The sequence below is a fragment of the Protomyctophum parallelum genome (genome assembly GCF_964188405.1).
Source record: "Protomyctophum parallelum genome assembly, chromosome: 19".
Taxonomy (NCBI): Eukaryota; Metazoa; Chordata; class Actinopteri; order Myctophiformes; family Myctophidae; genus Protomyctophum; species Protomyctophum parallelum.
The window spans coordinates 6,907,128-6,934,987 of NC_139717.1; the positions used below are offsets into that span (position 1 = coordinate 6,907,128).

The following is a 27,860-nucleotide window of genomic DNA, read 5'->3' on the forward strand; positions in this document are numbered from 1 at the left end:
GTATGTAGAGTACCAACAGGGGGCGCTGTTGCACCACTCACTTCAGACAGGTCTATCAGCACCCTATATGCATGATAGCCTAAATAGAGACAAATGCCAAACAGAATGTCACAATTCACATCACACCATATTATTCTGCCCAAAACGGGTATATAATTCAAATGGTCACAATAGTTTTCTACCCAACCTCAGAAACCAGTAGTTTGATTCATTGGCACGACCCAGATCCCTCTTAACCCATTTTGGGCGGGAACCCTTTTTGGTGTTCGCATTATGATATGCTTTAGCCTGTAGGTCTGCTATTTTTGAAAAATTGATGTAGAAGAATTTTTTTTAATCTGATCTCAGGTCAAAATGGGTTAAAACACATCGTATTAGTCTGTACTTGGCTGCAATGTGATATCTCCATAGTATTACTAGCGTGCAATTCATCATCTGATAGTCCCCTGCACAAAGCCAGTGTGTATGAATATCCAGGACTATAAAAGGACCAGACAGAGAGGGCTTCCTGCCTCAGAATGGCAATGAAACCCAACACTCCTCTCAGCCTTGTGGGACGTGGGTGGGATGGGATGGGATGGGACGGGGGGGGAGGAGGGATTTGCCAGCAGGAAGGCCAAAGGTGTGTGCGAGGGATCCTGGAAAGATCACGGCGCCAAGGTGTTTACGGGTAGAGGGGATTTGGATGTTATACAAATCCCATTTCTGGTCCAGCTTTGGGCTTAGGATGGTCTAACATATGGTCCCCATGGTGGATGATGCCCATGGTGAGATAAAAGCCTGACCGTTTCAACCGATGCAAAGTGTAATCATGCTCTTTACAAGCAACAACACCTCACGCCGCCTGATTGTTGACAGATGTCTCTCTAATTAAGGGCAAGCCATGTTTGTTGGCCGTTCCCCACTAATGTGTTTGGTCCAAATGGTGATGCACCTGCCAAGAGGAAAGAGAGCTGGCCAAACAGCCCAAAATTAGGCTTAATTGTAACGCTACAGACAGACGCACGCACGCACGCACACACGTTAGAGGATCTGCGTGGTTGCGTGTGTGTGTGTGTGTGTGAGAGAGAGATCAAGAGAAACAGTGCCACTGCGGAAGGCAAAAACAGTGGCTTGAATCAAGTTTACGTCATTCAGTATGGCTTCAAAATAGAATGACCAGAGGACTCCAGGGACCATCTACTGTATAATGATCTGACCAGAGGACTCCAGGGATCTACTGTATATAATCTACTGTATAATGATCTGAACAATAATGTCCCGCGCACACACTCAACCGGTGTTTCTCAACCAAGGGCTCAAAAACCCATAAGTGGGTCAAGACGAGGGTTGCAGACAAAGAATAACGTTACTAGAGCAAGATATTAATAATACTGCGTCCTGATTCCGTGCTCTGCGGTAAAGCATTGCCCATTGTGACAACAGTAGAGAACCATGCGCTCGTATGGCCATACCGAGATACAACTGTGGAGACTTGCATCAAAAGGCAGAGGAACAGTAGAGCGTGGCTGTGGATAGGAGTGACCCTCATTGTCAGAGATGTAAGATTGTGGCCATAAATTCGGTTCTAGGAAATGAACCACAACCCTATAGCGTCCCTGTTCTTGGGCAAACATTTGGCAAAAAGAACAGATTTACAAGCTCACAACAGCATGTCACAACATGATGTGTTGTGTGTACTGTACGTAGATTGGCTATTTTCGGTCAAGATATTTGTTGTGTAGAGGGGAGAAAAGGAGAGTATGTAGGATTTAAGTAGTTTAACCCATTCTGAACGGGCATTTTGGTGTTCGCATCATGTTATGCTTTAGCTATTTAAAAATAGCAGATCTACAAGCTCATAGCGCGCCACCGAGTGGCGCGATACGAGCTTGTAGGTCTGCTATTTTTGAAAAATCGAAGAACGACTGACATTTTTATAATCTGATCTCAGGTCAGAATGGGTTAATCAGACCAGTGTGTGTCCAGTGGAAACCTCGTATGAATCTGATCTCAGGTCAGAATGGGTTAATATGACTAAGAGTACAATAATGTAGCCTTGTGTGATGGTTCCAATAAAAACGGGAAACAGAATCCTCCTCACACACACATCATGACATGATGATGATACTAGTGAAATAAGGACACTAGATTGGCACTTCATGCTAAGCTCTAGTGAAGATGAAACCATACTTAAGCCCTAACCACACCAAAGGGTCACCATGCAACTCCTTGGGTCCAAACGGTTGCAAGGAGTTAACGCTAAAACCGTCTCGACCCTTTGGTGTGGTTTGGGGCCATTGAATTCCATGCATTGAATCACTAGGGATGACGCGCGTCAACGTGCAACAGGACATATCATACCTAAAACCGTCTCCACTCTTTGGTGTGGTTAGGGCTTCGATCATTACTTAATTTACAAGAAGTTTACAATGGAATGTTGCATGAACCTCCCAAACACTTTGTGTGGGGTGGGTCTATGATGGACCCACCCCACACAATAGTGGTGGTCCCCAGTGGTGGTCCTCAGTGGTGGTCCTCAGTGGTGGTCCCCTCTTACTCAGGATGGTGGTCCCTGGGTCAAAATCTGTTGAAAACCACTGCCATACTGTAAGCGGCGCGTCCCAGGGTGATATTTCAACCAAACATAAATGGCTTTGTTATAGGATGATGCAAGAGCATTTTAGGCAGAATGACTCTAAACATACAATAAGTTCTAATGGATAGATATACTGTACTCAGTAACAGTAGGCCGTCATCACACACACTGTGTGTGTGTGTGTGTGTGTCTGTGTGTGTGTGTTAGAGAGAGGAGTGGTATAAGGAATTGGATTTCATCTGTTTGTCAGGACAGCCCTCTGCTTGTGTCTGTGTATTGACAATGACTACACTGACACCTTCTGTTGCAACTCTGAAACTACAGACCTCTGAAACTACAGAACTCTGAAACTACAGATTAGGTGCAAGGGGTGTCTGTGTGGTTTGTACGACCTTTGTGGCTTCTCATTGGTCTCATTCCATTTGTCCTGATGGCAAGTGTGGACGTTTTAACTAATTTGTATTGGATCGTGCCATAGTTGTTGGTGTGTGTGTGCGTGCATGCATGAACATGTCACTGTGCTGTAGTGTGTGTGTGGCTGGGGTATTGCTTAATCATTACCAATGCCCCCTATGCAAATGCACAATAAACTGGCCAATTAATGGGACATCTAGCATTCCGGGTCTTTCTATGGGGGACATAAAGGAAGCCATTCTGCGGCAGCGCGGTGATAAATCAGTGCAATGTCATTCAGTGGCGACGCGGCACAATGTGTCAGTGTGGTGTGTTTCTATGTGGCTATACAGTGTTAAGGGGTGGTGACTGGAGGGCAACACATTTCTGACCCCTCTCATGGTGAAGTCAATATTGTTGAAGGAGCATATCACCTATTTCCAACCTATCTTAATATCATTCATTGTCTCCACCAGGCCGAAGGCATGGGGAGAGAGTTTGTTTTGCACTTTTCTCTCTGTGTCTCTCACGCAGTGACGACAAGTACTGTACAACACAATAAGTCATTTAGGTTGTGTAGGCTAATTATATCCTGCCATTGTGACGGCATTGCTGTTTTCTTATAACTTCCTGAACTTGAATGTGGGGGGACAGCCGACTACTACAATATTAGTGGCTTTTATTGCATTTTATTTCACAGTTTTATTTTTCTTTGTGCACCATAAAGGGGAAGGGACAAAATATTATGAATTGACTCTAGCGGCTTGCGGTTCTTCTTCATACTCCATACTATACCGTACAGTGCAAAACACTGGTGATGATGACCTATGAGACAATCACGGGCAGCCGAGTTACTTTATAGCAGGGGTTCCAAAAGTGGGGTCCGGGGACCCCCAGGGGTCCTTGAGGGAGTTCCAGGGGGTCCCCAGTTAAATGATAGTTTGGAACCAAATGCACCCTTATGGGTCTGTAAACTCTGAGAGTGTACAAATGGAACCAAATGGACCCACTTTCTCAGAGTTAAATTAATTAACATTGATTTTACAATATAAATTGGGGGGGTCCCAGAGACGGAAATGCCATTAAATGGCATGTTTAAACCTCCAGGAAAATCCGTGTTGAGGTTCTTGATCCATTGTTTTTCATTAAAACGTCTTTGTCCTACTGTCCAGTTGGGATTGTGTTGAAGTCCAGATACTTTTAGAGCTTCAATGCTGTGAGTCATGTAATGTTGAACAATCCTTGTAGTTGTCTTTTTTTGCATTGGTAATATTGTATCTGTGTTGTCTCAGCCTTGCAGCTATTGTTTTACTCGTTTCTCCGACATATTGTTAGCCACATTTTTCACATGTGATTAAATGAACACAGTTGCTGGTGCTGGCCGTTATCTGTTGTTTAATCTCCAACATGCGTTTTGTAGTTCTATTTTTAACTATTTGTTTGGGTTTGAAGTATTCTGGTCTCTGGCGTGCTGGTGTGTTGATTCCTTTTAGCTTGCTGTGTACCAGATAGTCTTTAAGATTTTAGTTTTTTCTGTAGGCCGATATAATCTTTTTATTTTCTTTCTTTTTTTTAAGTTTAGCTAAAACCGACTGCACGGTTCAGCCAAAACTGCCATTTTTTGGCAGAAGGAAAAGGAAAAAAAATTAACAATAACAATAAAAGACCAAGTCCTTTCAGGACTGCTTGGTCCTTTAAATAAAAAAAGATCATAGAAATAAATATACAATAAAGAGAGTTCCACCGTGTTCAGTTTGGAACATACAGACACAGGTTTGTGTTTCCACCGCATTGTGTTGGACGGAACAATGTCATTGTTTGATACCTAGCTGAATGGTTAGAGAGCCTGTCTGGAGAGAAGGAGTCTCCTGAGGTTTGAATCTCAGTAAGTGATGCTGAGAGGTGGCTCACCATCAGGTGGGATGAGATGTTGATCCATCATTTCTTGATCTTTCTGCTGTTCCTTCATCTTGAATGTGGTCTCGGTTGTTGTTGTTGTTGTCGTCTGTTGTCGTTGGTTGCCATGGCTGCAAGTTCCCACCTGATGTTGTGTGGGAGTTCTGATTGGTCCAGAGCATACTGAATAACTTCTAGCTTACATAACGTCTTAAGACAAGGACTCAAGTCTAAGATGAACAGCTCATCAGAGATAGTGTTATTTTCTTTGAATCCTCCGAAGAGGATGATACGATCTCCCACAATGCAACAGCACATACCACGCATTGGACATGGTCCTTTCCCCTTGGGCTCAACCTTCTTCCAGGAGAAGGTCTCTGGACTGAATTTCCACACATCATTGAAGATCTGGTTACGACGGTTGATGCCACCAAATATGTACAGCTCTCCATTGTAGGTAAATGCTGAATGACTCCAGCGCCCTTCTGGTAGAAGTTGAACAGAAGGTGTGTTCAGCCAGTCGTTGGTCTCTGTGTCAAACACTCTGATGGTGTTGCAGACCGCCTGGTACTTACAGTGCCCGAATAGAAACATCTTTGTCCTGATGATGGTGGCAGAGTGAAGGTGTGAAGCAGGAGGTGGACTTCCTCTGGTGTTAATTAAAGTCCAGATCATCGTGCTGGTGTTCAACTTGTACATGTCATTAGTGTGTCCATTCTTGGTGTATCCTCCATGGATAAACATGACCTTCTCCAACACACAGGCTGAGTGGTAGCTCCGCTCCTGTGGAACAGTCCCAGAAACCCTGGGTTGGAACCATCTGTGGGAGTCAACATCAAATGCATAAAGCACATTGCAGTAAGGATGGCCTCCCCAGATGTAGACTGTATCTTCAACCAACACAGCTGTGTGGCCGTAGCGCTTGGATGGAACCTCAAGGTCACCGTCTCCTCTTCCAGGTTCCACTGGAGGTAACTTCTTCCAGCATAAAGACACTGTGTTGAAGACATGGACATCCATCTGTTCCATGTTGTAGTAGGTCATACATAACATATCACCATCAGATAAGCCTCCAAATAAATACAGTTTGTTCCTCACTGCTACAGCAGCATGATTGACTCGCTTTTGTCCTCCTGCTTTGGAAACTGTCCAAGACAACATCACTCTGTCTGTCTGTCTGTTTGTCTGTCTGTCTGTCTGTCTGTCTGTCTCGCTCTTTTCTCTCTCGACGTCTACAGTCATTTTCAACACGGTGCATCATCTTATATCTTCTGGTGTGACATCACACGAGACACAAACTGTTGCCATGCACGCCTTAACGACGCCAATTAGTGCAGCTGCTATATTTATTACTTCATTGCGGCTACCTTGGGGTCTATGGGTCTTCCACACGCTACAGGGTTCCCTAACACTGAGCTGTGTTGTATTTTGAGGCTGTGTGAGTGCACGGAATGTGCTCAAGCTGACTGGCTGAGCACGGAATGTGATGTATGGTTAACAGTGCCGCTCACGTCACGCGGGTTTGATATTTTTCTCCATATCGCTGTGTGAGAGACAGTCCACTGAGCAACTCAAAGTGTGGCTGAATGACAAGCATTTTGCATTCTGGCTCTTTGATGGGACCTAGCGCCCCCTATGGCCAGCTTGGTGTGTTTGTGTGTTCTCAGGGGCGGCCTTAGGAATCTGGAGGCCCGTTTCAAGACCAAATATGAGGCCCCCATATACCTATGACATCATTATTTGGTTGATACAGCCGTATTGATACAAATAGTTTGACTGTTCAATATCACACGCAGCCATTACTCTCGACAATTAGCAACAACACCTTTCCTCATCCTGTCGTCCCTTCACAATTAAAGTGTCTCCCCTTTACCTCCCAATGCTGCACATTTTACCATGTTATTTACATAAAATAGGTGTAACTAACTTAACATTAACATTGTGGGAGAGAGCAAGGCAGTGAGTGAGCCAGTAGAGAGTGAGAGTGAGTGTGTGTGTGTGTGTGTGTGTGTGTGTGTGTGTGGCCTCCACACATTCCATTCAATTGAGCCCTTGTCTCTCACAGCTGAGGACCTTTAGCCTCGGTCCCAGGCTTACTTATCTGCGAAAAGAAAAGCCTGGTCACAACCTAAGGCAGAGAAGCTATCGGCGGATGTATCCTCCGGAACAGCCGTCAAATTTATTTCCCCCGGATACGATATTTTCCAGACGAATCACAACACTTGTTTCATTCGCTGAGAATGTAAACTGATTTGTAAAGCATCAACTATTTCACTTCCGCTAAAATCCCGCAACTTCCGCTGATAGTCTTTTCAGCTTAGGTCTTGCCCAGGGTGGAGGACCTTAGGTCTGATCACCCAAGCTGATGTTAATCAGCCACTTAATGTCCACGATTTTGTTTCTGAAAAATGTTTGTTTCTGAACAATGTCATCAAATGGTGGTCCGTGGTTTAAATGCAGAATAAATAATGTACCTTAATAAAGGATTGAAAGGAATGTAGACACTCCCCTGAACAGCAAACAGGCTTCAAGCCTCTTTAAAATCCTCCGTAGCCACGCCCCCTCCACACACACCTGCTGCAAACAGACAGAGCTGAGAGCTCCCTAGCAAAAAGAAGAGTGAAATAAACAACTTATAATGTAACTTTACACCTCATGGAAGTTGAGTGGAGTAGTCTGGGTTGTTAGGAAGCAAAAAGTGCCCAGTCACAATTAAGTGTGTGACAGTTTGAAAGAGAAGTTAATTCAACTTCATAACAAACTGCTTGGTCAATTTGTTTTCATTCTGCAGGTGAGTTAGCTTAGCTACCTAATATGCTAAAGCACACCTTTAACGTGCATTAACCCATTTAGACCTGAGACCAGATTCTACAAATGTCTTCTAAATCATGACAGTTGATAAACCCATGTTTCTATTTCAGTGGTTCTCAAACATTTTGGCTTCTGTTGCCCGGCCCCTAATACATGGAATGACCTACAAACGACATTGAAACCGACCACATTGGTACCCTTGACTGCCTTGAGTCGTTTTAAAACCTTGGTGAGCATACAGACCCCCACAATATGTAACTGTTTTTAGATTGTTTTGAAATTTGTCTTAGCTTTTTATTTGTAAACATATGTAATTCACATGTATATCTTTGTTTTTCTTTTCCTGATCTTCTTATGTATTTTGATGTGATATTGTATTACTCGACGACACTGAAAATGAGTGTAATTTCGAAAATAAACAAAACTTGAATGTCAAGGACCCCTAAAAATATAGCCGCAATTTGCAACTCTAGATTTATTATACTCTAGATGAATCTGAAGTTGCAAGACCCTCCATTGACTCCCCACTCATCCAATTTGCTTTTGCGATCTGCTTGTATTAAACAACGTTAAACTCACCAACATTGCAGCTCTAGGCCAAGCTTGAATTATCCTCTTTCAATCTGCCAAGCTTTTGTTTCATAAAAATTCACCGTAGACATGTTATGAGCTACTTTCTTTCAAGAAATTCTGTGCAGGTGATTATTTTTCTAAGTGCTGGAGTTTGGAAGCACTCGTCGTATGTCACTGAACGGCTCTGCGTACCACCTGTTTTGAATCTGCACATAATGCAGGAGGCAGCAATGCGACGCGTTAAAGAAAACGAGTGCTTCCAAACTGCAACAAATAATCACCTGCACAGAATTTCTTGACAAAGTATCTCATAACATGTCTACGGTGGGTTTTTATGAAAAACAAGCTCGGCAGATTGAAAGGATAATAAGCTTGGCCTACAGCTGCAATGTTGGTGAGTTTAACGTCGTTTAATACAAGCAGATCGCAAAATCAATTTGGATGATTAGGGAGTCAATAGAGGCTCTTGCAACTCTAGATTAGGGGCGACTGTGGCTCAAGAGGTAGAGCAGGTGGTCCAATGATCCATGGGTCGGCGGTTCGAATCCCGGCTCCTCCTGTCTACATGTCGAAGTGTCCTTGGGCAAGACACTGAAACCCAAATTGCTCCCGATGTGCTGGTTGATACCTTGCATGGCTTCCGCCGCAATCGGTGTATGAATGTGTGTGTGAATGGGTGAATGTAATGCACATTCTATGTAAAGCGCCTTGGATAAAGGCGCTATATAAATGCACCATTTACCATTTAGATTCATCCCATGTCCATGTGTGGTCCAACCCTATGGAATGTATGGAATGCACATGCTAATAAAAAGTATTTAAAATATTGCTTTGACGCTCATAATAACCTCAGCTCAGGAAGTATTAAGTTGTTTTTATTAGCATATGCATTCCATGGACATAAACATCATCAACTTCTTTTTCAAGTTGGCATCAAACTTGATGTTGAAAAAAATCACACCCGTGTGAACTGAGTGGTGCAACTCCCCTCTCTCCCCCTCCTTCTCTCTCTCTCTCTCTCTCTCTCTCTCTCTCATTAGCTTGGCAAGAGTGCAGCACTATCTCTCTCTCTCTGTTTCTGGCACCCCAACAGAGAGTATTTCTATTTGTGGGGGGAAATTCAGAAATCCAAATTCAGAAAAGTTGAGGAAAAATTCTTATTATATAATATATGTTACTGGATTAAAGTTGGCACAATAACTGCATGGCTACTTCCTCTCCAGGGTATGTATTTAGAATTAATGTCATATAGCCTACTCATTTCTTTCTCACAAGCATTAAAACCCTCTTTGATCTCACAGCAGAAAAAGTTGATTGAGCACCAGCTTTTCCATCTGAGTTAAAATCAAATGAGTGCGTGCGTGAGTGAGTGAGTGACTCCTCTCCTGACCTGTCATCCTGCGTGCGTGCACGATTCACATGGTACGTTTCTGGAATCGGGTTCAGTGCTAACTCTGAGAAACTTCTGAGAGAGAAATATTTGAGTGAGTTCTCACACCTAATGCCTAGAACACCTACTGCAGGGTTCCCCAATTAATTTTCCTCAAGGGCCATATTTTGACTAGCGTACCAGGCTGGGGGCCGAGTCTGCACGCGCGAGGTCGAGGTCTTGCCCTGAAAATTCATTTTCAGGGCAAGACCCCATTTGAAAAGGATGCCCAGTTTGACATGCATAGGCTACTGACCCCCATTTAATGCCATTTATATCTGGGACCCTTAAAAAAATAAAAAAATAAAAACCTTTTTTTTTGGGAAATTCTTTCATGGGCCACAAGGGGGCGCTCTGTGGGCTGCAAATGGCCCGCGGGCCGCCTATTGGGGAACCCTGACCTACTGTATGTAGGCTAGTTAATTATTTAAATCTAGTAAATGTATCCATTAATTTTTTTTTAAAGGTTTCATATTCCACCTGTGTTCCCATCCCAACTCTGACCATCACCACACTCCCGGGCCTGGCTTCTGGATACAGATTTACAGATCCAACGTCATTTCAGACAGACTTCTTTTCCTATGATGCCTCAATCACTCTACAGACACTACAGCTTAAAAGGTGAGTTCTCCAAATGTTTTTCAAACTAAGTAGAAAAGTTCTCTAATCATCACAAATTCACTCTGGGGTGACATGTAGGCCTACTGTAATTGAAACAATATTTACCTTCTCCAGTTGACTCCCCTGCTCCATCTTACATATATCATCCATCCATCTATATATCCACCTTCCAGGATGTAGTTGGGAGTACAAAGTACGAACTTGTGCTTGTGTTCATTTTAGTGCATGTTGGCACTGTGGGCACAGGTTCAACTGCTCCACCTTTTGGTCATCATCAGTGGATGCAAGGATGTTTTTCCTTCTGAAACTCACTACTGCGTCTCTATTTCCAGTGGCCACATCACCACTTCTTGGGCATGTGGAAGTATTTGCCCTGCAGGCTCTCGGGCACATCTCAAATGTACATACCAACTACACTGATAGGGGCGGCCTCAGGAATCTGGAGGCCCGTTTCAAGACCAAATATGAGGCCCCCATATACCTATGACATAATTATTTTGTTGATACAGCCGTATATTGATACGAATAGTTTGACTGTTCAATATGACACGCAGCCATTACTCTCGACAATTAGCAACAACACCTTTCCTCATCCTGTCGTCCCTTCACAATTAAAGTGTCTCCCCTTTACCTCCCAATACCGCACATTTTACCATGTTATTTACATAAAATAGGTGTAACATTACCATTAACATTGTGGGAGAGAGCAAGTGAGAGAGCAAATGAGTGAGCGAGAGAGAGAGAGGGCCAAGAGTGGCGGGGGTTGACTGACGCCTGACGTTCAGTTGGAGCTTGGAGGCCCCCCTGAGGGTGGAGGCCCCCCCTGAGGGTGGAGGTCCTCCCCTGAGGGTGGAGGCTCCCCCTGAGGGTGGAGGCTCCCCCTGAGGGTGGAGGCCTCCCCTGAGGGTGGAGGTCCTCCCCTGAGGGTGGAGGTCCTCCCCTGAGGGTGGAGGCTCCCCCTGAGGGTGGAGGCTCCCCTGAGGGTGGAGGTCCTCCCCTGAGGGTGGAGGTCCTCCCCTGAGGGTGGAGGTCCTCCCCTGAGGGTGGAGGCCCCCCCTGAGGGTGGAGGCCCCCCTGAGGGTGGAGGCCCCCCCTGAGGGTGGAGGCTCCCCCTGAGGGTGGAGGCCCCCCTGAGGGTGGAGGCCCCCCTGAGGGTGGAGGCCCCCCTGAGGGTGGAGGTCCTCCCCTGAGGGTGGAGGCTCCCCTGAGGGTGGAGGTCCTCCCCTGAGGGTGGAGGCCCCCCCTGAGGGTGGAGGCCCCCCTGAGGGTGGAGGCCCCCCTGAGGGTGGAGGTCCTCCCCTGAGGGTGGAGGTCCTCCCCTGAGGGTGGAGGTCCTCCCCTGAGGGTGGAGGTCCTCCCCTGAGGGTGGAGGCTCCCCTGAGGGTGGAGGCTCCCCTGAGGGTGGAGGCCCCCCCTGAGGGTGGAGGCTCCCCTGAGGGTGGAGGTCCTCCCCTGAGGGTGGAGGCTCCCCTGAGGGTGGAGGTCCTCCCCTGAGGGTGGAGGCCCCCCTGAGGGTGGAGGTCCTCCCCTGAGGGTGGAGGCTCCCCTGAGGGTGGAGGCTCCCCTGAGGGTGGAGGTCCTCCCCTGAGGATGGAGGTCCCCCCCTGAGAGTAATGCAATAATCAGCTCATAATGTAATAAAACAATTAGCACATAACGTTATAACAGAGTCCCAACCTTTTTCAGCTTGAGGTTCAAAAGATAAAATTTGAGCCTACACAAATACATTTTGGATTAACCACTTAAGCCCTGTTTGATTTGATTTGTATTTGTATTTCTGATAATCTTTTGAAAAGATGTCTGAAATGTAGGTAACGTAAAATAAAAAACAACAATATAGGAGGACCCTATGTTTGGCAAACACTGATTTCTCCAACAACAACCATCCTGGTCTCTTTCCTATTCCTATTCGTATCCACTCCTCCACCGCATCCTCTTATCCACTCAATCACTGAGCCGTTTGTACTTAGACACACATGGCTTAACCTTCGAGACAAGCAAATGCTACTGGCAGGATCAACCAGGTAGGCACCAGTGTACATGTGTTCCTCAATCTCTACCTCCTACTGCCTCCTCCCGCAAATCCCTGATGGAATCTCAAACATTGAATCTCAAACATCTGCAGAGGTGAAATCCTCTGGGAAATGAATACAGGAGTCTGTATTTTAGGACCCCAGCCAGCCAAACAACAGGGTGGATGCAGGAAAAGTATTTCATATTAGTCAAAATGAATGATAGAAACGTAAGGAAATTGACTTAGAGGTCAGAGTATGCACACAGCGGATGGCAGCTTGCTATAGAGTGTAGAGAAGGAGTGCAGAGATATGTGAGCTTTCAGTGATAGGCTACTGTAGGTACCAGTGACGAAGACTCTGTGGATTAGACCTGAATATGTAGGCCTACAGTATATTCGCCTAGTCGGTTCATCCCGTTTGTACCGCGCCAATGAAAAGGAGTAGCCTACCAGATGACTCAGTGCTGCAATCATGGCATTTAAACAAACATGCTCTTATAATCTAAACACTGTGACACGTTTAAAGAGTGTTACAAATAAGTGTTTAGAACCTCAAAGCTTGGGTTTAGGGTGGTCGTTGGGGGCTTAGCGGGGGGAGGAGGGTTATAAAAACATTTGGTCTCTGGTAGGTACTATAGTGGCTAGTGGGTTGGAGATAACAGAAACCACCATAGGATTCAAGCTATGAACTCTTTGTTGTTGTAAACCATTTCATCCCCATTCTAGTAAAAACTACCAGAAATGCCATGACATCACATCAAGGTTAGACAAACACACTCCAGGTAGATCGACTGCCTGTGAATATAAAGGTTCCCGGTTCAATCCCTGTCTGCTCCTGCTGGCTACGTGTTGAAGTTTCCTTGAGCAAGAATCTTAACCCCCTAACTCCTCCCGATGACTGGTGACGGGAGACGCCATGCGAGCAGGGCACCAACCTGTGCACAATGTAAAGCGCTTTAGAAAATATTTAATAATAATAATAATACATTTTATTTATATGGCGCCTTTCAAGTCACTCAAGGTCGCCTAACAAAACAGAAAAGAAATACAATAAAATAAAGCAAGTTTAAAATACACACAAAATCCACCATTTACTGTGCCATTTATGTGGTAAGAAATTATAAGGTATGCAACTCAACAAGCAGAATTTTCCCACCACTTTTGTAGTTTAATTCAAATGACAACACTTTGAACATACTGTGAACAAACTTACCGTGTGTTACCCTCTCTTCTAGGGTCTGCCTTGATGATCACGCTCAATTTAGCTGGACAGTTTGTGTTTTTTATCTTACAATGAACATTGTGCTGACATACGTAATCCTTCTGAAAATAGATGTATTTGAATATTTAACATTTTAATTTAATTATTTCATCAACATAATTTCACCACAGATGGAGAAAAGAGCATATATGTAAATGTATATACACCTCTTATATTCATTACCCTAGAGATTCCGTATGCCCTTTGCTCTTCTGCCAGTGTAGACCCTCCATGTGACTAGCGCATGTTTATTTTTTTTGATTGATTGAAATATTTATTAACAGTTTGCAGAATTACAGTACATTTCAAGCACAAACTCAATACAAAGACTGTTAACTGTGAGTGGACGATTTTACAGGGGCCAGTTTCGAATTGCAGCCGTCCGTAGGTGCCCTTTGAGAGCGGTTTTGAAGGAGTCAAGGGATTCACATGTCTTAATGACTGTTGGTAGGGCGTTCCACATTTTGGTGGCATAGGAGCGAAAATAATTTAGTCCCTTGTTTGTGCCGAATCTGGGTTGTACATGGTAGACAGGTACATGGGTATCTTGGTGGTGTATCGAATCTTGTGGACCAGACCCATTGCAAGATGCTGTACTCTGTCGTCGACCCTAAGCCATCCCAGCCTGTCAAAGTGGGCAGGGGTGAGGTGGGTTCGGGGGGTGAGGCCAAGTAGGAGCCTGACCAGTTTGTTTTGTGAGGTCTGGAGCCTTGTTTTAAGGGCCTTTGAGGTGCTTTGGTACCAAGAGGTGCATGCATAGTCAAAGAAACCTTGTACGAGGGCTCCTGTTAAGGTCTTCAAGGTGTTTTTGTTGACCAGTGAGGAGATCCTGTAAAGGAATCTTGTTCTTTGATTGACTTTTTTGATTACGTTGGTGGCCATTTTATCACGGGAAGGATTGGCCTCCAGGATGGAACCTAGGTAGGTAATTTCATCTTTTCGTGTGATAATATTGTCACCCACTCTAACCAAGAAGCCATCTGCCTTGCTGAGATTACTATTTGATCCGAAGATAATGGATTCAGTTTTTCCCAGGTGTAAGGATAGTTTGTTATCAGCGAGCCAGGTGCAGATTCTACCGAGTTCAGAGCTGAGGGTCTTTTCAACCTGCAGTTTGTTCCTGTCCGAGACCAGGGGTGTCCTTTGTCTCCAGAATCTACTGTGTAGTTTCTTGTTCAGTCTTCAATGGGAGCCGTAATGTAGCACAAAATGCAGCATTGTCCGTTTCTGAAGATTGCTCCTCAAAGGCAACAACATGGTAGTCATACCCAGGTGGGAGACAGTCCTATCATAGTCTGGATTTTCGGTGGTGAGGTGACCACCTCTCCGGTGGTGAGCTGACCACCGGAGCTGAAATAACGTTGAGCGGTGGTGAGTAAAAACAGAGAGAAGGGCTGGAGCGGTGGCGGTGGTTTGCTCTTCATCGCGGCTCGTGACGTCATGTTGTATTTCGGTGGTCACCTAACCACCGAAAATCCAGACTATGTATGAGCTTTTACAGTATAAGCAATGTCTGATCATGTCATCTCAAGCAATACAAAATAATACATAATTCATCATAACCTATTACTGACGCATTACTGAGTGTGAGTGTGTGTGTGTCTGTGTGTTTGATTGATTGAAATATTTATTAACAGTTTGCAGAATTACAGTACAATTCAAGCACAACTCAATACAAAGACTTAACTGTGAGTGGACGACCCAATAAAGCATTATACTTGTTTACAAGAGGGTCCATGGTCCACCTTGTTCAATTCATCAAAACATTTAGAGACGTACAAATAGACACTTATATAAAGCCAAAGAATAGAACGGGAATTCATCATAAAGGAGGTAAAAAGGGAAAAGAAACATACAGTGAGGGGAGAAAGGGGTGGGTGGGTGGTGTGTGTTTAAGAACTGGACATATAATTTTGTTACAAATATCCATAGGTTGACATGCTATCTATAGAACATCATGAACATCATGAACTACATCATCTACATTACAAATGTAATGTACCTTTTTTGTGTCGAGCGAGCAGTTTGTTTACTATAGCCATGGTTCACATGACGCTCAAGTCAACTTGAATTCCCACTGTTTTGAACACATAAACGTTCATATTTAAAATATAAAGTTCTCACCCGAGGGCCACGGATCGGATAATTTGTACGGGTGCCGGGTGGGTATTAGTAGCCTACATGTGAATTCCACATTCTTCAATAAAAAGCATTTTAATCTGATCCGTGGCCATTTTCTGAAAAGGTTGTAATGTAATCGGAGTGCAATACACTTCCCAATCGACAAGGGCGCGTAGTTAAAAACATATGGCGGCAGAACAGAAACTGGCCACGGATTGAATTAAAATGCTTTTTATTGTAGAATATTGAATGCACGGGTGCTAACCCCCACCCATGCTCAATCCTAACATCCGTGGCCCTGGGGTGAGAACTTTATATTTTAAATCTGAACGTTTATGCACACGTTCACTTTGTAAATGTAACAATGTGCTCAAAACAAGGGGAAGTCCCGCCATGACTCGTGAAGAACGAGCGGCGTTATGAGGAATCAAACATTAAAAAGTTTGGTCCAATAGTGTGGGTAGTATGGGGCTTTGTCAAACTTGTTTCTTACCTTCAATCAAACTGTATTTATCCGTAAAATCTATCAGTCTAACTTCGAAGAGAGGGGGTGAAAAAACAAGAAAAACTACAAAAGATAGCCTACTTTGGCAGCCCTTGTGCATGCAAATTTCTGTTAGTATAGCAAACCACAGCATGCAAGCCGCACTTTGTTTTCAATGGTCAATTAGCACGTCGGCCAACCGGCAACCTCTTATGGGGGTCCCGGGCATACCTTTTATAATTAGTGTCAACTTGGGGGTCCTTGACATGAAAAAGTTTGGGAAACTACTGCTTTACGGTTCAAGGCAAAACGTAAAGTGGGCTGTTATAGCACCACTGTGAGCCGGCCGACAATTCTTTTTCAATTATTTTATTATGAATCTCCTACCAGGTTTTGTGAATATAGTGCTCAGTGCTCACAGTCTCCTAGTAAAAAATACTTGAATGGGAGTCTTCGCATTAGAAGTCAATGGAGATAATGTATTCACTAATACACCCATTTCCAACCTATCTTCATATCGTGTGCGCCTCTCTCTCTGTGTCTCTCACGCAGTGACAAGTACTGTACAACACAATAAGTCATTTAGGTTGTGTAGGCTAATTATATCCTGCCATTGTGACGGCATTGCTGTTTTCTTATAACTTCCTGAACTTGAATGTGGGGGGACAGCCGACTACTACAATATTAGTGGCTTTTATTGCATTTTATTTCAGTTTTATTTTTCTTTGTGCACCATAAAGGGGAAGGGACAAAATATTATGAATTGACTCTAGCGGCTTGCGGTTCTTCTTCATACTCCATACTGTACCGTACAGTGCAAAACACTGGTGATTATGACCTATGAGACAATCACGGGCAGCCAAGTTACTTTATAGCAGGGGTTCCCAAAGTGGGGTCCGGGGACCCCCAGGGGTCCTTGAGGGAGTTCCAGGGGGTCCCCAGTTAAATGATAGTTTGGAACCAAATGCACCCTTATGGGTCTGTACACTCTTGAGTGTACAAATGGAACCAAATGGACCAACTTTCTCAGAGTTAAATTAATGAACATTGATTTTACAATATAAATTGGGGGGGGGGTTCCCAGAGACGGAAATGCCATTAAATGGGGTTTGGTAGACTAATATGCATGTCAAACTGGGGGTCCTTTAAATTAAACGGGTTGAGAATCACTGCTAGAGCCGTAAAAATCTTCTCTTATGGGGGGGGGGTCTCTAATAAGTGTCAATTTGGGGGTCCTTGGCATGAAAAGGTTTGGGAACCACTGCTTTATAGCACCAAAGTGTGGTTTGTTGGCAAAAGTTCCTCATGCCATATATTCTGAGTCACTGGATGAGATGTTTGGATGAGTCAGCCTGGATAAGAGCAACTGTTTAATAATGCCTACATTGTAAATGTACAGTAGATTATGGCAGAGTGTGCCACGTTGTCGCCCTCAAAACGAGAGGCCAAGGTCTGGTATGTGACCTAACTGTATATGCGAGGGAAATCTAAGTCAGTGGTTTTCAAAGTGGGGGCTGCCAGGGTTGTGGGGTACGTTTAGGCCAAGGTAGGTATAGTTTTTTGCTTGTTCTAGTGGGATTGTATTTAGGAAAAATTGGTGGTTTTGGCGGCTGGTCCTTTTTTGAAATATCACGATTTTTTACGTCACGCGCCGCGGTGAAGAGCAAACCACCGCCACCGCTCCAGCCCTTCGCTCTGTTTTTACTCACCACCGCTCAATGTTATTTCAGCTCCGGTGGTCAGCTCACCACCGGAGCAGTGGTCACCTCACCACCGAAAATCCAGACTATGAATAGGCCTTTACGGTCTTCGCGTCCTGTCCTCTTTAGACAGTCCTTGAACAGAACCAGGAAATGAACGTGGCACACAAACAATACAAATGTTAAGAAAATGCAAATAAACCAATAACTACATTAAATAGTGACATACCAAACATTTACAGAATACAAATCATAACTTTAACCACATGAACACTTGCTCAGTCAACAGAATTAGCACATTTGTGTAAAGAAAGAAAAGTATGTTTAGGTGGTTAATAAACGTGAGTGGAGAACTGATTCTGCTGTGCAGCATTCAAGCCAGATGTATTTATTTCTGACAAGGACAGGTTGAAATCTTTAAACAATGAGAACTGGGAATCAAAAGGCAGAACCCCATCTGAAATGCAACCCCCAGGTTGCTATGGGCCTGGCTGACAGATAAGACTGATTACCTGATAACCAATAAGTGATTTTTGTAACAAGCTTCAGGTGATGCCTTTACTGTGCAGAGGTAAATGTTTTATTGACCATTTGTCATCATAAAGGATGTTAAAGTATTAGTATTCTGTATTGTGTACCAAAAATGCATCTTTCACACCATTCATATCCGTCTGTGTTTAGTCTGTGCCCAATCTTTTTCGTAGTTCAACAGCAAATATTTTAATGTAATGTTTCAAAGTGGCAGCAATCTACCTTTCATTTAACTTAACATGTAACTGCTACTTGATGAAATGTTAATGGCAAAATTGCATTGCATTAGCAATTGTTTTACTAGAAAAGATAAACCCACACAACAATTATTGGGCAGTCAATATAGTTCAAATAAGAGCACAAATGGGAGTTTGTTAGCTGGCAAATTCTACATAACGAGGCTTGAACAGTCCCTCCGAAACTCAAATCCCTCCGGCTGTCAGAACAAATACTTTACAGACTCTTAAGATCTTTTTTCTCTCTTTTACAGCATTCAAAATAAATTGAGGGTGAAGGGTTCTCTCTTCCACACATGACAATACTAGCCTTGCCACAAGGTGGCATTAAAATAGGCAATGTGTTCACACACCTCATTACATACAGCCAGTCTGTTGATAATTAAAACGAAATCCAACCAAAACTTTATCTTCATTAACACATCTTAGAAAGTGCAGTAAATATATACATTCAAATAAACATTTAACAACGGTGTCACCACAATTTGCGCCCTGTATACTATGCAAAGAAATAAGAACGATCCAGCCGAGTTGCACTGAATCAGCCAACTTATTGGAACATACTGAAAACAACTGGTATGTGAAACACGCATGACACCAATGCGGCTTACAACTCTAAAGCTCTCTGCGTGCGACAAAAACTGTGGGAGGAGTAACACGACAAAATAAAGTTTATCTAGTATAAAGAAAATAATAAATAAAAGGGCAGAAAAGCAATAGTATGCCCATAGGCAACCACACTAATAAACATAACAATCAACAACAAATTATTCAAAAAATAGGGGGCTGCCAGACGATCGCCATAGGGGGTTCCCTATGGAGGCTTGGTTCGATGGAGGGGTCCTGCAGAATTCCCTGCATAGAGAAGTGCCGGTGCAAAGAGAAGTGCCGGTTCCTAATTCAATCAGAAGGAAGAGGTGTTCATGTTACAGAAGTGGTTTAATTACCCATTGCAATAAACAAATGGCCTTGGGGGGTTGTACAACTTTAATTTGTTGACTTTTGTATTTAAAAATGTTTAGATTTGTGTTTTTCATAGTGTTTTACTCTCCTACAGTCTAAGGTGACATTCACACCAGAAAGCTTTACTGCGATTAAAACGAATCCTGCTGCGCATTGTCCGAAAGTTTGCTTCGTTTGGCAGGTGTGAAGGCTCATTCGAATCCTAATGTGCAGCAAAGAACCGCATTCTGCTCCGCCCAAAAACGGGGGTTTCGCTTCGCTTCCAATCGCACTTGATTTCGATTCGGTGCAGGTGGGAATGCAATCCGCAGCAAATAAAGGAAATTAAGCAAACGATGTGGGTGAGGAGCTGAACACAGTTGGAGACGGAGAAGGCATATTTTACGCAGCGCAAAGATGTCCCGTTACCGAATGAGGAGACTTTAGCCCCGATTGAAATGAGGACGAGTACATTAATCAATTGCTTAAGGAAACGCATAAAAACACTGCAGTGTATAGCCTAGAGAATATTCTGTCTGTGCGTGCCGTAAACATGGAGTGCTGTCACTGTGTGGGGACTGGGGAGTATGGACTTTCATCTCGAACTTGTAAACATTTTGCGCTGCTGTCTGTTATATCAGTGCGCTCAGCGCTGTGCCTCCATGCCCAAAAGAACAGTGCGTGGCTGCGTGCGTAGAGAGAGGGAGAGAGAGGGGCATTTCCAATTACTGCGGATGACAGTGTGAAGGCAAACCGCAGCAAATTAAATATGCAAGAATCCCAATTTCTCCGCCCATTCGCATTGAGTCTACCGAAGTATTCGGTGAGAAAGTGTTACCCAGCTGCTGTCCGTGGTAAATAAAACTTTGGGGCATTTGGAGTTTGCTTTTTGGTTGCCTGACCGGGAAAGTGCTCGTTTGAGAGGGGACGCAACCATCTATAAACACAACACGAGATATAAACACCTGAACGTGGCCATAGTACTGTGTACCTATAATGTGCTGTTTTCAAAGTTGCTACACTTAAATATATGAAATAACAAGTGTGAACCCATAGTCATATTCATAGAAATGTATTTGACATACAAAATGGGTATGACATTCTTTATTGCACAGCCCCAGAAAGTAAAACAAACAGTAATTCAAAATGTACCTATCATTACATTTTAATGAAATTTTTACTTTTCGGGCAAGTGGGCATGTCCTTTGGGCAAGTAGAACATGACATGTATTACTTCCCCGATGGTCAAGTGCCTCTGAGACCTTGGTGTCAACCCCTGCTCCTAGTCCTATCTATACAAAGTTTACCCTGTACGGCGACTGGACTTGGTATCTCCCATTTGTGTGTAACTGCGCATGTCAAAAAAATCACACCCGTGTGAACAGAGTGTTGCCACTCGAGGCCCCAGCTTAACCTGAGACCTCTCGTGGCTTATTGCTTAAATCTACAAGCTCAGAATGTGTGGCATCCTCAACACGTTGTGAGCTTGTAGATCTGCATCTATTTTTCAATGCAATGGCCACGTAAATGGCAGAGGTTGGACAAAATTGGATTATTTTGTTTCTCAACTGTTTCTGACAGGATGCACACGATTCCCGATGAAGCCGGTCGATTTGACATATGGCTGTATGTTTTTCTTTGAAAGGGAAGGAATCCTGCACAGAATCATTAAAAAAAAGTGTTAAAAGCTGTGACTAACCTCCATCCACTGGGTAATGAAAACAGGATCTTGATCCTGGACATCTATGTCAGACATGCGTATGTTGCCGACAGCTCCAATGACGTTGAATGTCACATTCGTTCTTGTAAAATTCATGTTGGATGACGGTTCGGCTCCGGGCAACGCCACATAATCGTCCGGAAACCACCAGACACTGAAGCACTGTGGAAACATAAACCAATTCAAAACTAGAGTCAAAAAAACTATTTTAAACGTATTTTCAACATACTGTATGGAACGTCAGAACAGGTCAGCGCCATATATGGAGATCTAAGGGTGGCAGCGGGGGCAGTGTCTTTAGGGTTTGATGAGGTCTGGCCATATATGGAACGTGTCTTGAGTGTACAGGGTAGGTCAGATCAACATATGGAATGTCAGAACAGGTCAGGTTTTGATTACCGGGCGGGGCCCCTGGCCAGCCCAGTTAGTTAACTTTCGGGCCTGATGAGAACTTTAGTTTTCGCCGGCTGCCGGACGCAGCTGCACTAATAGCTTTGGCTATTATTATATTATTATTAGCCCATCTAGTTTTTGAATGGACGGGTATCAGTCAAAAGGGAGACATCGAAGAGGAAGGACGGGAGGGGAAGGAACAACATAATTATGGAATGTCAGAACAGGTCAGTTCCATATATGTAGATCTAATTAAGGGTGGCGGGGCAGTGTCTTGAGTGTACAGGGTTTGATGAGGTCAATTCTGTATTGGTCGTATATGGAGCGTGTCACGAGGCGTGGCGGACTGACTGCCATGTACAGTGGCGTGACATGTCACGAGGCCTGACGAACTGATGGACATTATAAGGTGGGGGACTGGCAGGTTTTCAAGTAATCTGCAACCTATGGTCACAATTAACTGCTGTACCCATAGTTCTCTCTCCTGATTGGTGAGTAGACCCCTGTTAACAACAGTAGAACAAATGATATATAGAATAAAAAGCTTTATCTTTGTAGCAAAAAGGTTGCGTTTTAACCAAAAATATCACTTACTCTGTTGACGATGTTGATGAACTCCTGCATTGTCGTGTTTGGAGTCACAGTAATCGTGAGGTTGTTATCATCTCGGCGATGTATAGGATCATTAATGACCACTGTTCGATCAACAATCATATGGACATGAAGATCCATATCCAATGTACCATTTCTCTTCGGGTGCTTCGGCTGCTTCTTCGTGTCAGGCCAGTTCTTACCCCTAAACAGAAAAAGATCCATTCAATTCCACAAACACTCTTGATAGGGTGGCCATTCGACAGTTCAGTATTACGTCATATGGTCTTTATAGTGATTTATGATAGATTGCGTTCAGTTGCTAGAGTCTAGACTCTAGCAACGCCCATACAGATAAGAGTTGTTCACCTTTTTTCAAATGCCTTTGCAACAGGGCGGTATGAATGAAACTATAGCCAACTGCACCCCAGGAAATATTTATAAAATGTATAAAACGTCCCATCTCGCATAAGCGGTAAGCGCTCAGCCTATCTGACCCAGATCTGCCTTTTATCTGAATGATTAAGCCCCTTACACCTATAGGTCCATAGCCTAAAATTGCAAATGAACAAGCTATATGCTTGTCATTGTCACTTGGAAATAAAGGCGTGCAGTCCATTTATGCCTAAATATTTTTTTTATAATATCACAGGGCTCCCTGTCGTCCCTTACTACAAGGATTAGCCATCCCCACACACAGTGACAGTCACACACAGTCTCACAGCTGTCATTAATTAATGGTCTTGATTGCCTATGCGGTCAAGTTTTAGGGTGAAATGTACCGGCTCACCGTCTTAGCTGCTGCTGCCACGTGCCTGCTGTATACTGTAAAATTTAAAATGTAGTGTCCAGACTTTCTGTCCCTCATCCTCATCCATCTCTTCAAAGAGACTGAGGTATCAAACATCTCCAGATGAGAACCCTCTAGTCTACACTGATTCCGGCCAGTCACATCACCTGTTTTCTTTTTCTTTGTTTTGTGTTTTTCACCTTCATAGCCCATTTAGATCATATAATTAGGATTTATAATATAAAATAATTTCGATGTAAAACATGGTATTTATAGCTATATGCTTATACTTCTAATCAGTGGTGGAAAAATTACTCTAATGTTTTACTTAGTAAAAGTATCAATACTGCTGCTGCTATGCTATGTAGAAACACTACACTTACAAGTAAGACGCGCAAACGCGGGAAGCGAACGCAGCTCGTGTGTGTGTGTGTGCTACAGCTGCGCCCTGTGTGTGTGTGTGTGTGTGTGTGTGTGTGTGCTACAGCTGCGCCCTCTGGTGGCGGGCGGGTGGTGTAACAGCGGGACAGACACACACACACATACACAGACATTCAGCCCTTGCTGTCATAGTAAGTGGCTCACTGCATTCGCAACAAGTCTGCTATTCTCTCTCTCTCCCTCCCTCTCTCTCTCATTCCCTCTCTTGCATGCGCACACACCGCCGGTCCGCCTCCTCTTTTACATTCGCTCCAGTCTTAACGCTTGAAATAACTACGAGCATGACACATTTACTGTGTTGTTTTTATGCTATGAGTGCAGTACTTTCATCCGACTGAGCATTGGTCCGAACGACAACCTACCTCCTAACCATAGACTGTGCTCCTAACCCTAACCTCCCCCGGGGCAGACACCTAAACCTAACAGCAACCCTCTCCCGACCCGCAGCGCACCTCGTGCTCTGTCGGATGATAGTATGCCTCCCCTACCTCGTGCTCTTAAAATAACCGAAAATAGCTAGCCAATAGCTAGCCAATAGCCGGCCAATTTCGCTGCATAACATGCTTCTGAAATCAGTCGTGTGAGAAGTTAACCATAGACTGGTGAGAACTTAAATCCATGTGTATAGTCTTGTCTTCAACGCATAAGAGGAATATAGAGCAGTGTCCCGCCTGTCTGTTGAAACAAATCATTAGCCTACAAACACACTTACCGTCCTCCTTTTCCCCTTCGTGGTAGACAAGGGCAGAACCTAGACCAGTCAACGTAAATAGGGTCCCAGTTTAATGCAATTAATGATCTACACATTAATTGTGAATCTGCCATCTTGTGAATGGTAGCTACTAGCTTCAAAGAAGAATAAAATGGTAGCGCTTCACCCGCATGCGTGGCTAAGGAACATACCGGAACTCTATGGTAAGAACACAGGTACTTGGGGGGGATGAAATTGAGACAGCGACATCTAGTGGCTGCCCACGTTTCTTCAGCTGGTTTGAAGGAATGAAGGAAGCATGAGTTCAAGTCTGTTGCTCTCCCCATGCTAGCAGAGGGTGTGTAGAGCTCAGGACCACAGTAGATAATTGACACAGGGTTATTTTTTTATTGATTGAAATATTCATTAACAGTTTGCAGAAGTACATTTCAAGCACAAACTCAATACAAAGACTGTTAACTTTGAGTGGACGACCCAATTTAGCCTTACACTTGTTTACAACAGGGTCCACATTGTTCAATTCATCAAAACATTTAGAGACATACAAAGACACTTCTATATAGTTAAAGAACAGAACAGGAATTCATCATATGGGTGGAAATGGGTTACAAAATCGTGGTATAGAGGGGGAAAAATGAAATAAGTGGATTATAATCGCATCTTTTCAGTACTTTATTTTAGATTTTTTTTTTTACAAACACATAAAACAGAAAACCTACAATACAAACACAAGCAACAACAGCAGAGTACGTATTCATGGACAGACAAGATAGATAAGATAAACAAATAAAAATAAAAATAAAGGAAAAATCTAATTAAAATGTGAAAATAGTTTACATTATTTACACGACCAAACGCAGCATCATCAACAACAGTACCAGCTGTCAGATACCCAACATGCACTGTGGCCAGAACTTCACCATCACAGTGACACCATATTCTGACTCATGTGCTGGGAATCCCAGCATTCCTTATCGGTTGATGGCAGGTACAGAGCGGGAACAAGACCTAAAATCTAAAAACGATGTACTATTAGACCAATTATAATATTCTCCACAACATGAAAGAGAATAAACTTTTATTTTTCTCCATTTCTTACCTCTTATGTCTCCAGGTCCCTGCCCACCTAGTAATATTTCTGTTTCTACATTATGCGGAGTTAGCAACGTGTCCTGGTCCCCTGACAGAGGAGCAGACATGTACATAGCAACAGCAACAACACATGATGGAGACATCTACACCTGTGACTCTGGCAATGCAAACTCCTGCTCTTTCACTGATCTAGACTGTGGTGAAAACTACTCTGTCACTGTTGTAGCTGTGGACAGAGGTTGTCACAGTCAACCAAGTTCAGCTGTGTATCTGAAAACAGGTGAGAAGATGTTCACCAAAGGCACCGTAATTCTGATTTTGAAGCGTTAGGTACTTTTCTCTGTGGGACTCAACTTAATTCAATTGAATGACTTAAAATCGGGATATGGAATGCACAATTGAGTAAAGGGAGGAACCAAGAAATACCTAGTTCCATTTCTCTTTATTAATTTTGAGATTCTAATCATGTTTTTTTTACATTTTGCTCCATTATATCTTGAAGCCCAGTTGATTTTTTTCTTCTTAGCTCATCACATTATGGCTTTAATCATGCTTAACTTTGGAATTGTCTTCTCTTTGTAGTGCCATGTGTTGCTACCAACATCTCTGTAGCTCCTGAATGTATCAGCAACAGTGCTGTTGTGTCCTGGTCTGGCCACAAAGGAACAGTACAGTACTATGTTTCTGCCTCAAGTAGTCAAGACAATGTCACCTGCCTGTCCTCTGAACTCCATTGTACTCTTACATCATGTGTGGCACCACCTACAGTCCTACACTGTACGCGTTAAGGCTATCAATGGCAACTGCTCCAGTGACCATAGTCCAGCCTTGACATTCAGCTCAGGTATGAGATGGAGAACATTACACGCATGCTCGCACACACGCACACGCACTGTAAATGAGTCCGTTTGATGAGGGCTAGGTGCACAGAAAAATGACATACCAAAAGATCTCCATCGTTGCCAAAGGTTTATTTCAAAGGTTTCCAAAAATAATGTTCCAAAAAAATGCCTCATTAAAATAACAATTAAATTACAAGCTTAAATTCAAGCATCCAGTGTGGACATTTACCAGTCCCTACACTGTCCTAGGGCAGAGCTTCCCGCATTGTGCCCCCTCCTTCCATGTCTCCCCATGGACTGACTACATGAAGTCAAACCCAGGCCTCTGACTATTGGCCCATACCATCTGTCTAGAGACAGGTTTCCCCAAAGCATTCACTTACAAATCTAGTGAACAAGCAACACAGAAAACATTTCCCAACATTTACAGTATATTTGTCGATATCAAAGTAATCAACAAACCAGGTCTTAAACAACCCGTCTCGTTGTAATCATACTAAATAGTATGTATTACCCGGCACATGCACCCCTGCAACATGGTGCAACCCAATTGAATCCTCCACCTATAAAAGGAGCAGTGGATTCAGTAGTGAATCTTTTGTGAAACTTTGACCAGGAAATGAGGATGGTGTGAGTAGTGGGTGTTTGAGTTATCATTACTATGTTGTCAAACTGTTGGACTTTGAAAGGAATAAAAGTATGTTTGACCAACCAATTGTCTCTGTCCAAATGATGAAATGAAATGAATGAATATATACATAGGTAGAAGTCAAGATCAACTGATTGCTAACTTAGCCGGCATGCATAGTTAGCAAACTGTTGATAATGACTGAATACTGACATGTGGGAATACTGAGTATGAAATGAGGTTATGCCAAACAGAACAGGAAAAACAAACAAACATGTGTGGCTCAAGAGGATAAGTGAAAAAGCATTCTGTCTTTATCACACATCCCCCCCTTTAAGACCTGTCCCTCACCATCTCTTTGCGGGACAGGAAGACAGCCACCACATTATCTTTTCCAGCACGGTACTTCACAGTAAACGTATAAGGCTGCAAAAAAAAAATACCACCGTGCTATTCTGCCCTTTGTGTCTCTCATCCTGTGGATCCCTTGGAGGACCTCCGGGCTGCAATAAAGGTCTCTGCCAGCTCAGCTGTTCTCGGGCCACCGACAAGCCGGCGAGATAAAGTTCGATGTCTTCATCCTCCCTGTAGGGCTGCATTTCCGGCCCTTTCCAATTAATTGGAGGTGATGCTGAAGAGGCGTGGCCTGATGATGGAGACCCCGCCCCCTGGTCAGCCGAGACAGCAGGAGAATCAGCCATCCTGGAAGGCTGCAATTCCCTGCGGTCACCATGAGGGGGCGCTGCGGTGACATCAGTTGTGGCTCTGAGCGCCCTTCGCTCCAGTCGGTCCAGCTGGATTTCTTGCTGTAGCTGGCCGAACTGGTGCTGGAGGCTTCGTAGCCGGAGCTCCTGTGCCTGCTCCTCACGCTCCCTTTGTTCATCTCTGCGTTGTTGATTCTGGAGGTAGGCCTGGAAGGTTCTGCTCAGACTGTCCACCGTCTCTGGTGGTCGACCACCGGTGGCTCCTCCCTCCTCCTCTAGAATGGGTTCCTCTTCAACCTCGTCTGTAAACGAGGTCTGGTTGCCGCCATCTTGACGTACTTTGGATCTGGTAGTCAT

The 27,860-nt window shown here is 43.8% G+C and overlaps 1 protein-coding gene across 1 annotated transcript; it reads right to left on the bottom strand.

Moving 5' to 3' along the window:
- Positions 1-4,936: 4,936 nt before the first annotated feature.
- On the bottom strand, positions 4,937-27,860 carry LOC310876426 (kelch domain-containing protein 3-like; the record flags this gene model as incomplete). Its single annotated transcript, XM_083789957.1, has 2 exons — positions 4,937-5,788; positions 27,243-27,860. 2 exons carry the CDS (start codon positions 27,858-27,860, stop codon positions 4,937-4,939), a joined length of 1,470 nt encoding a protein of 489 aa, XP_083646083.1.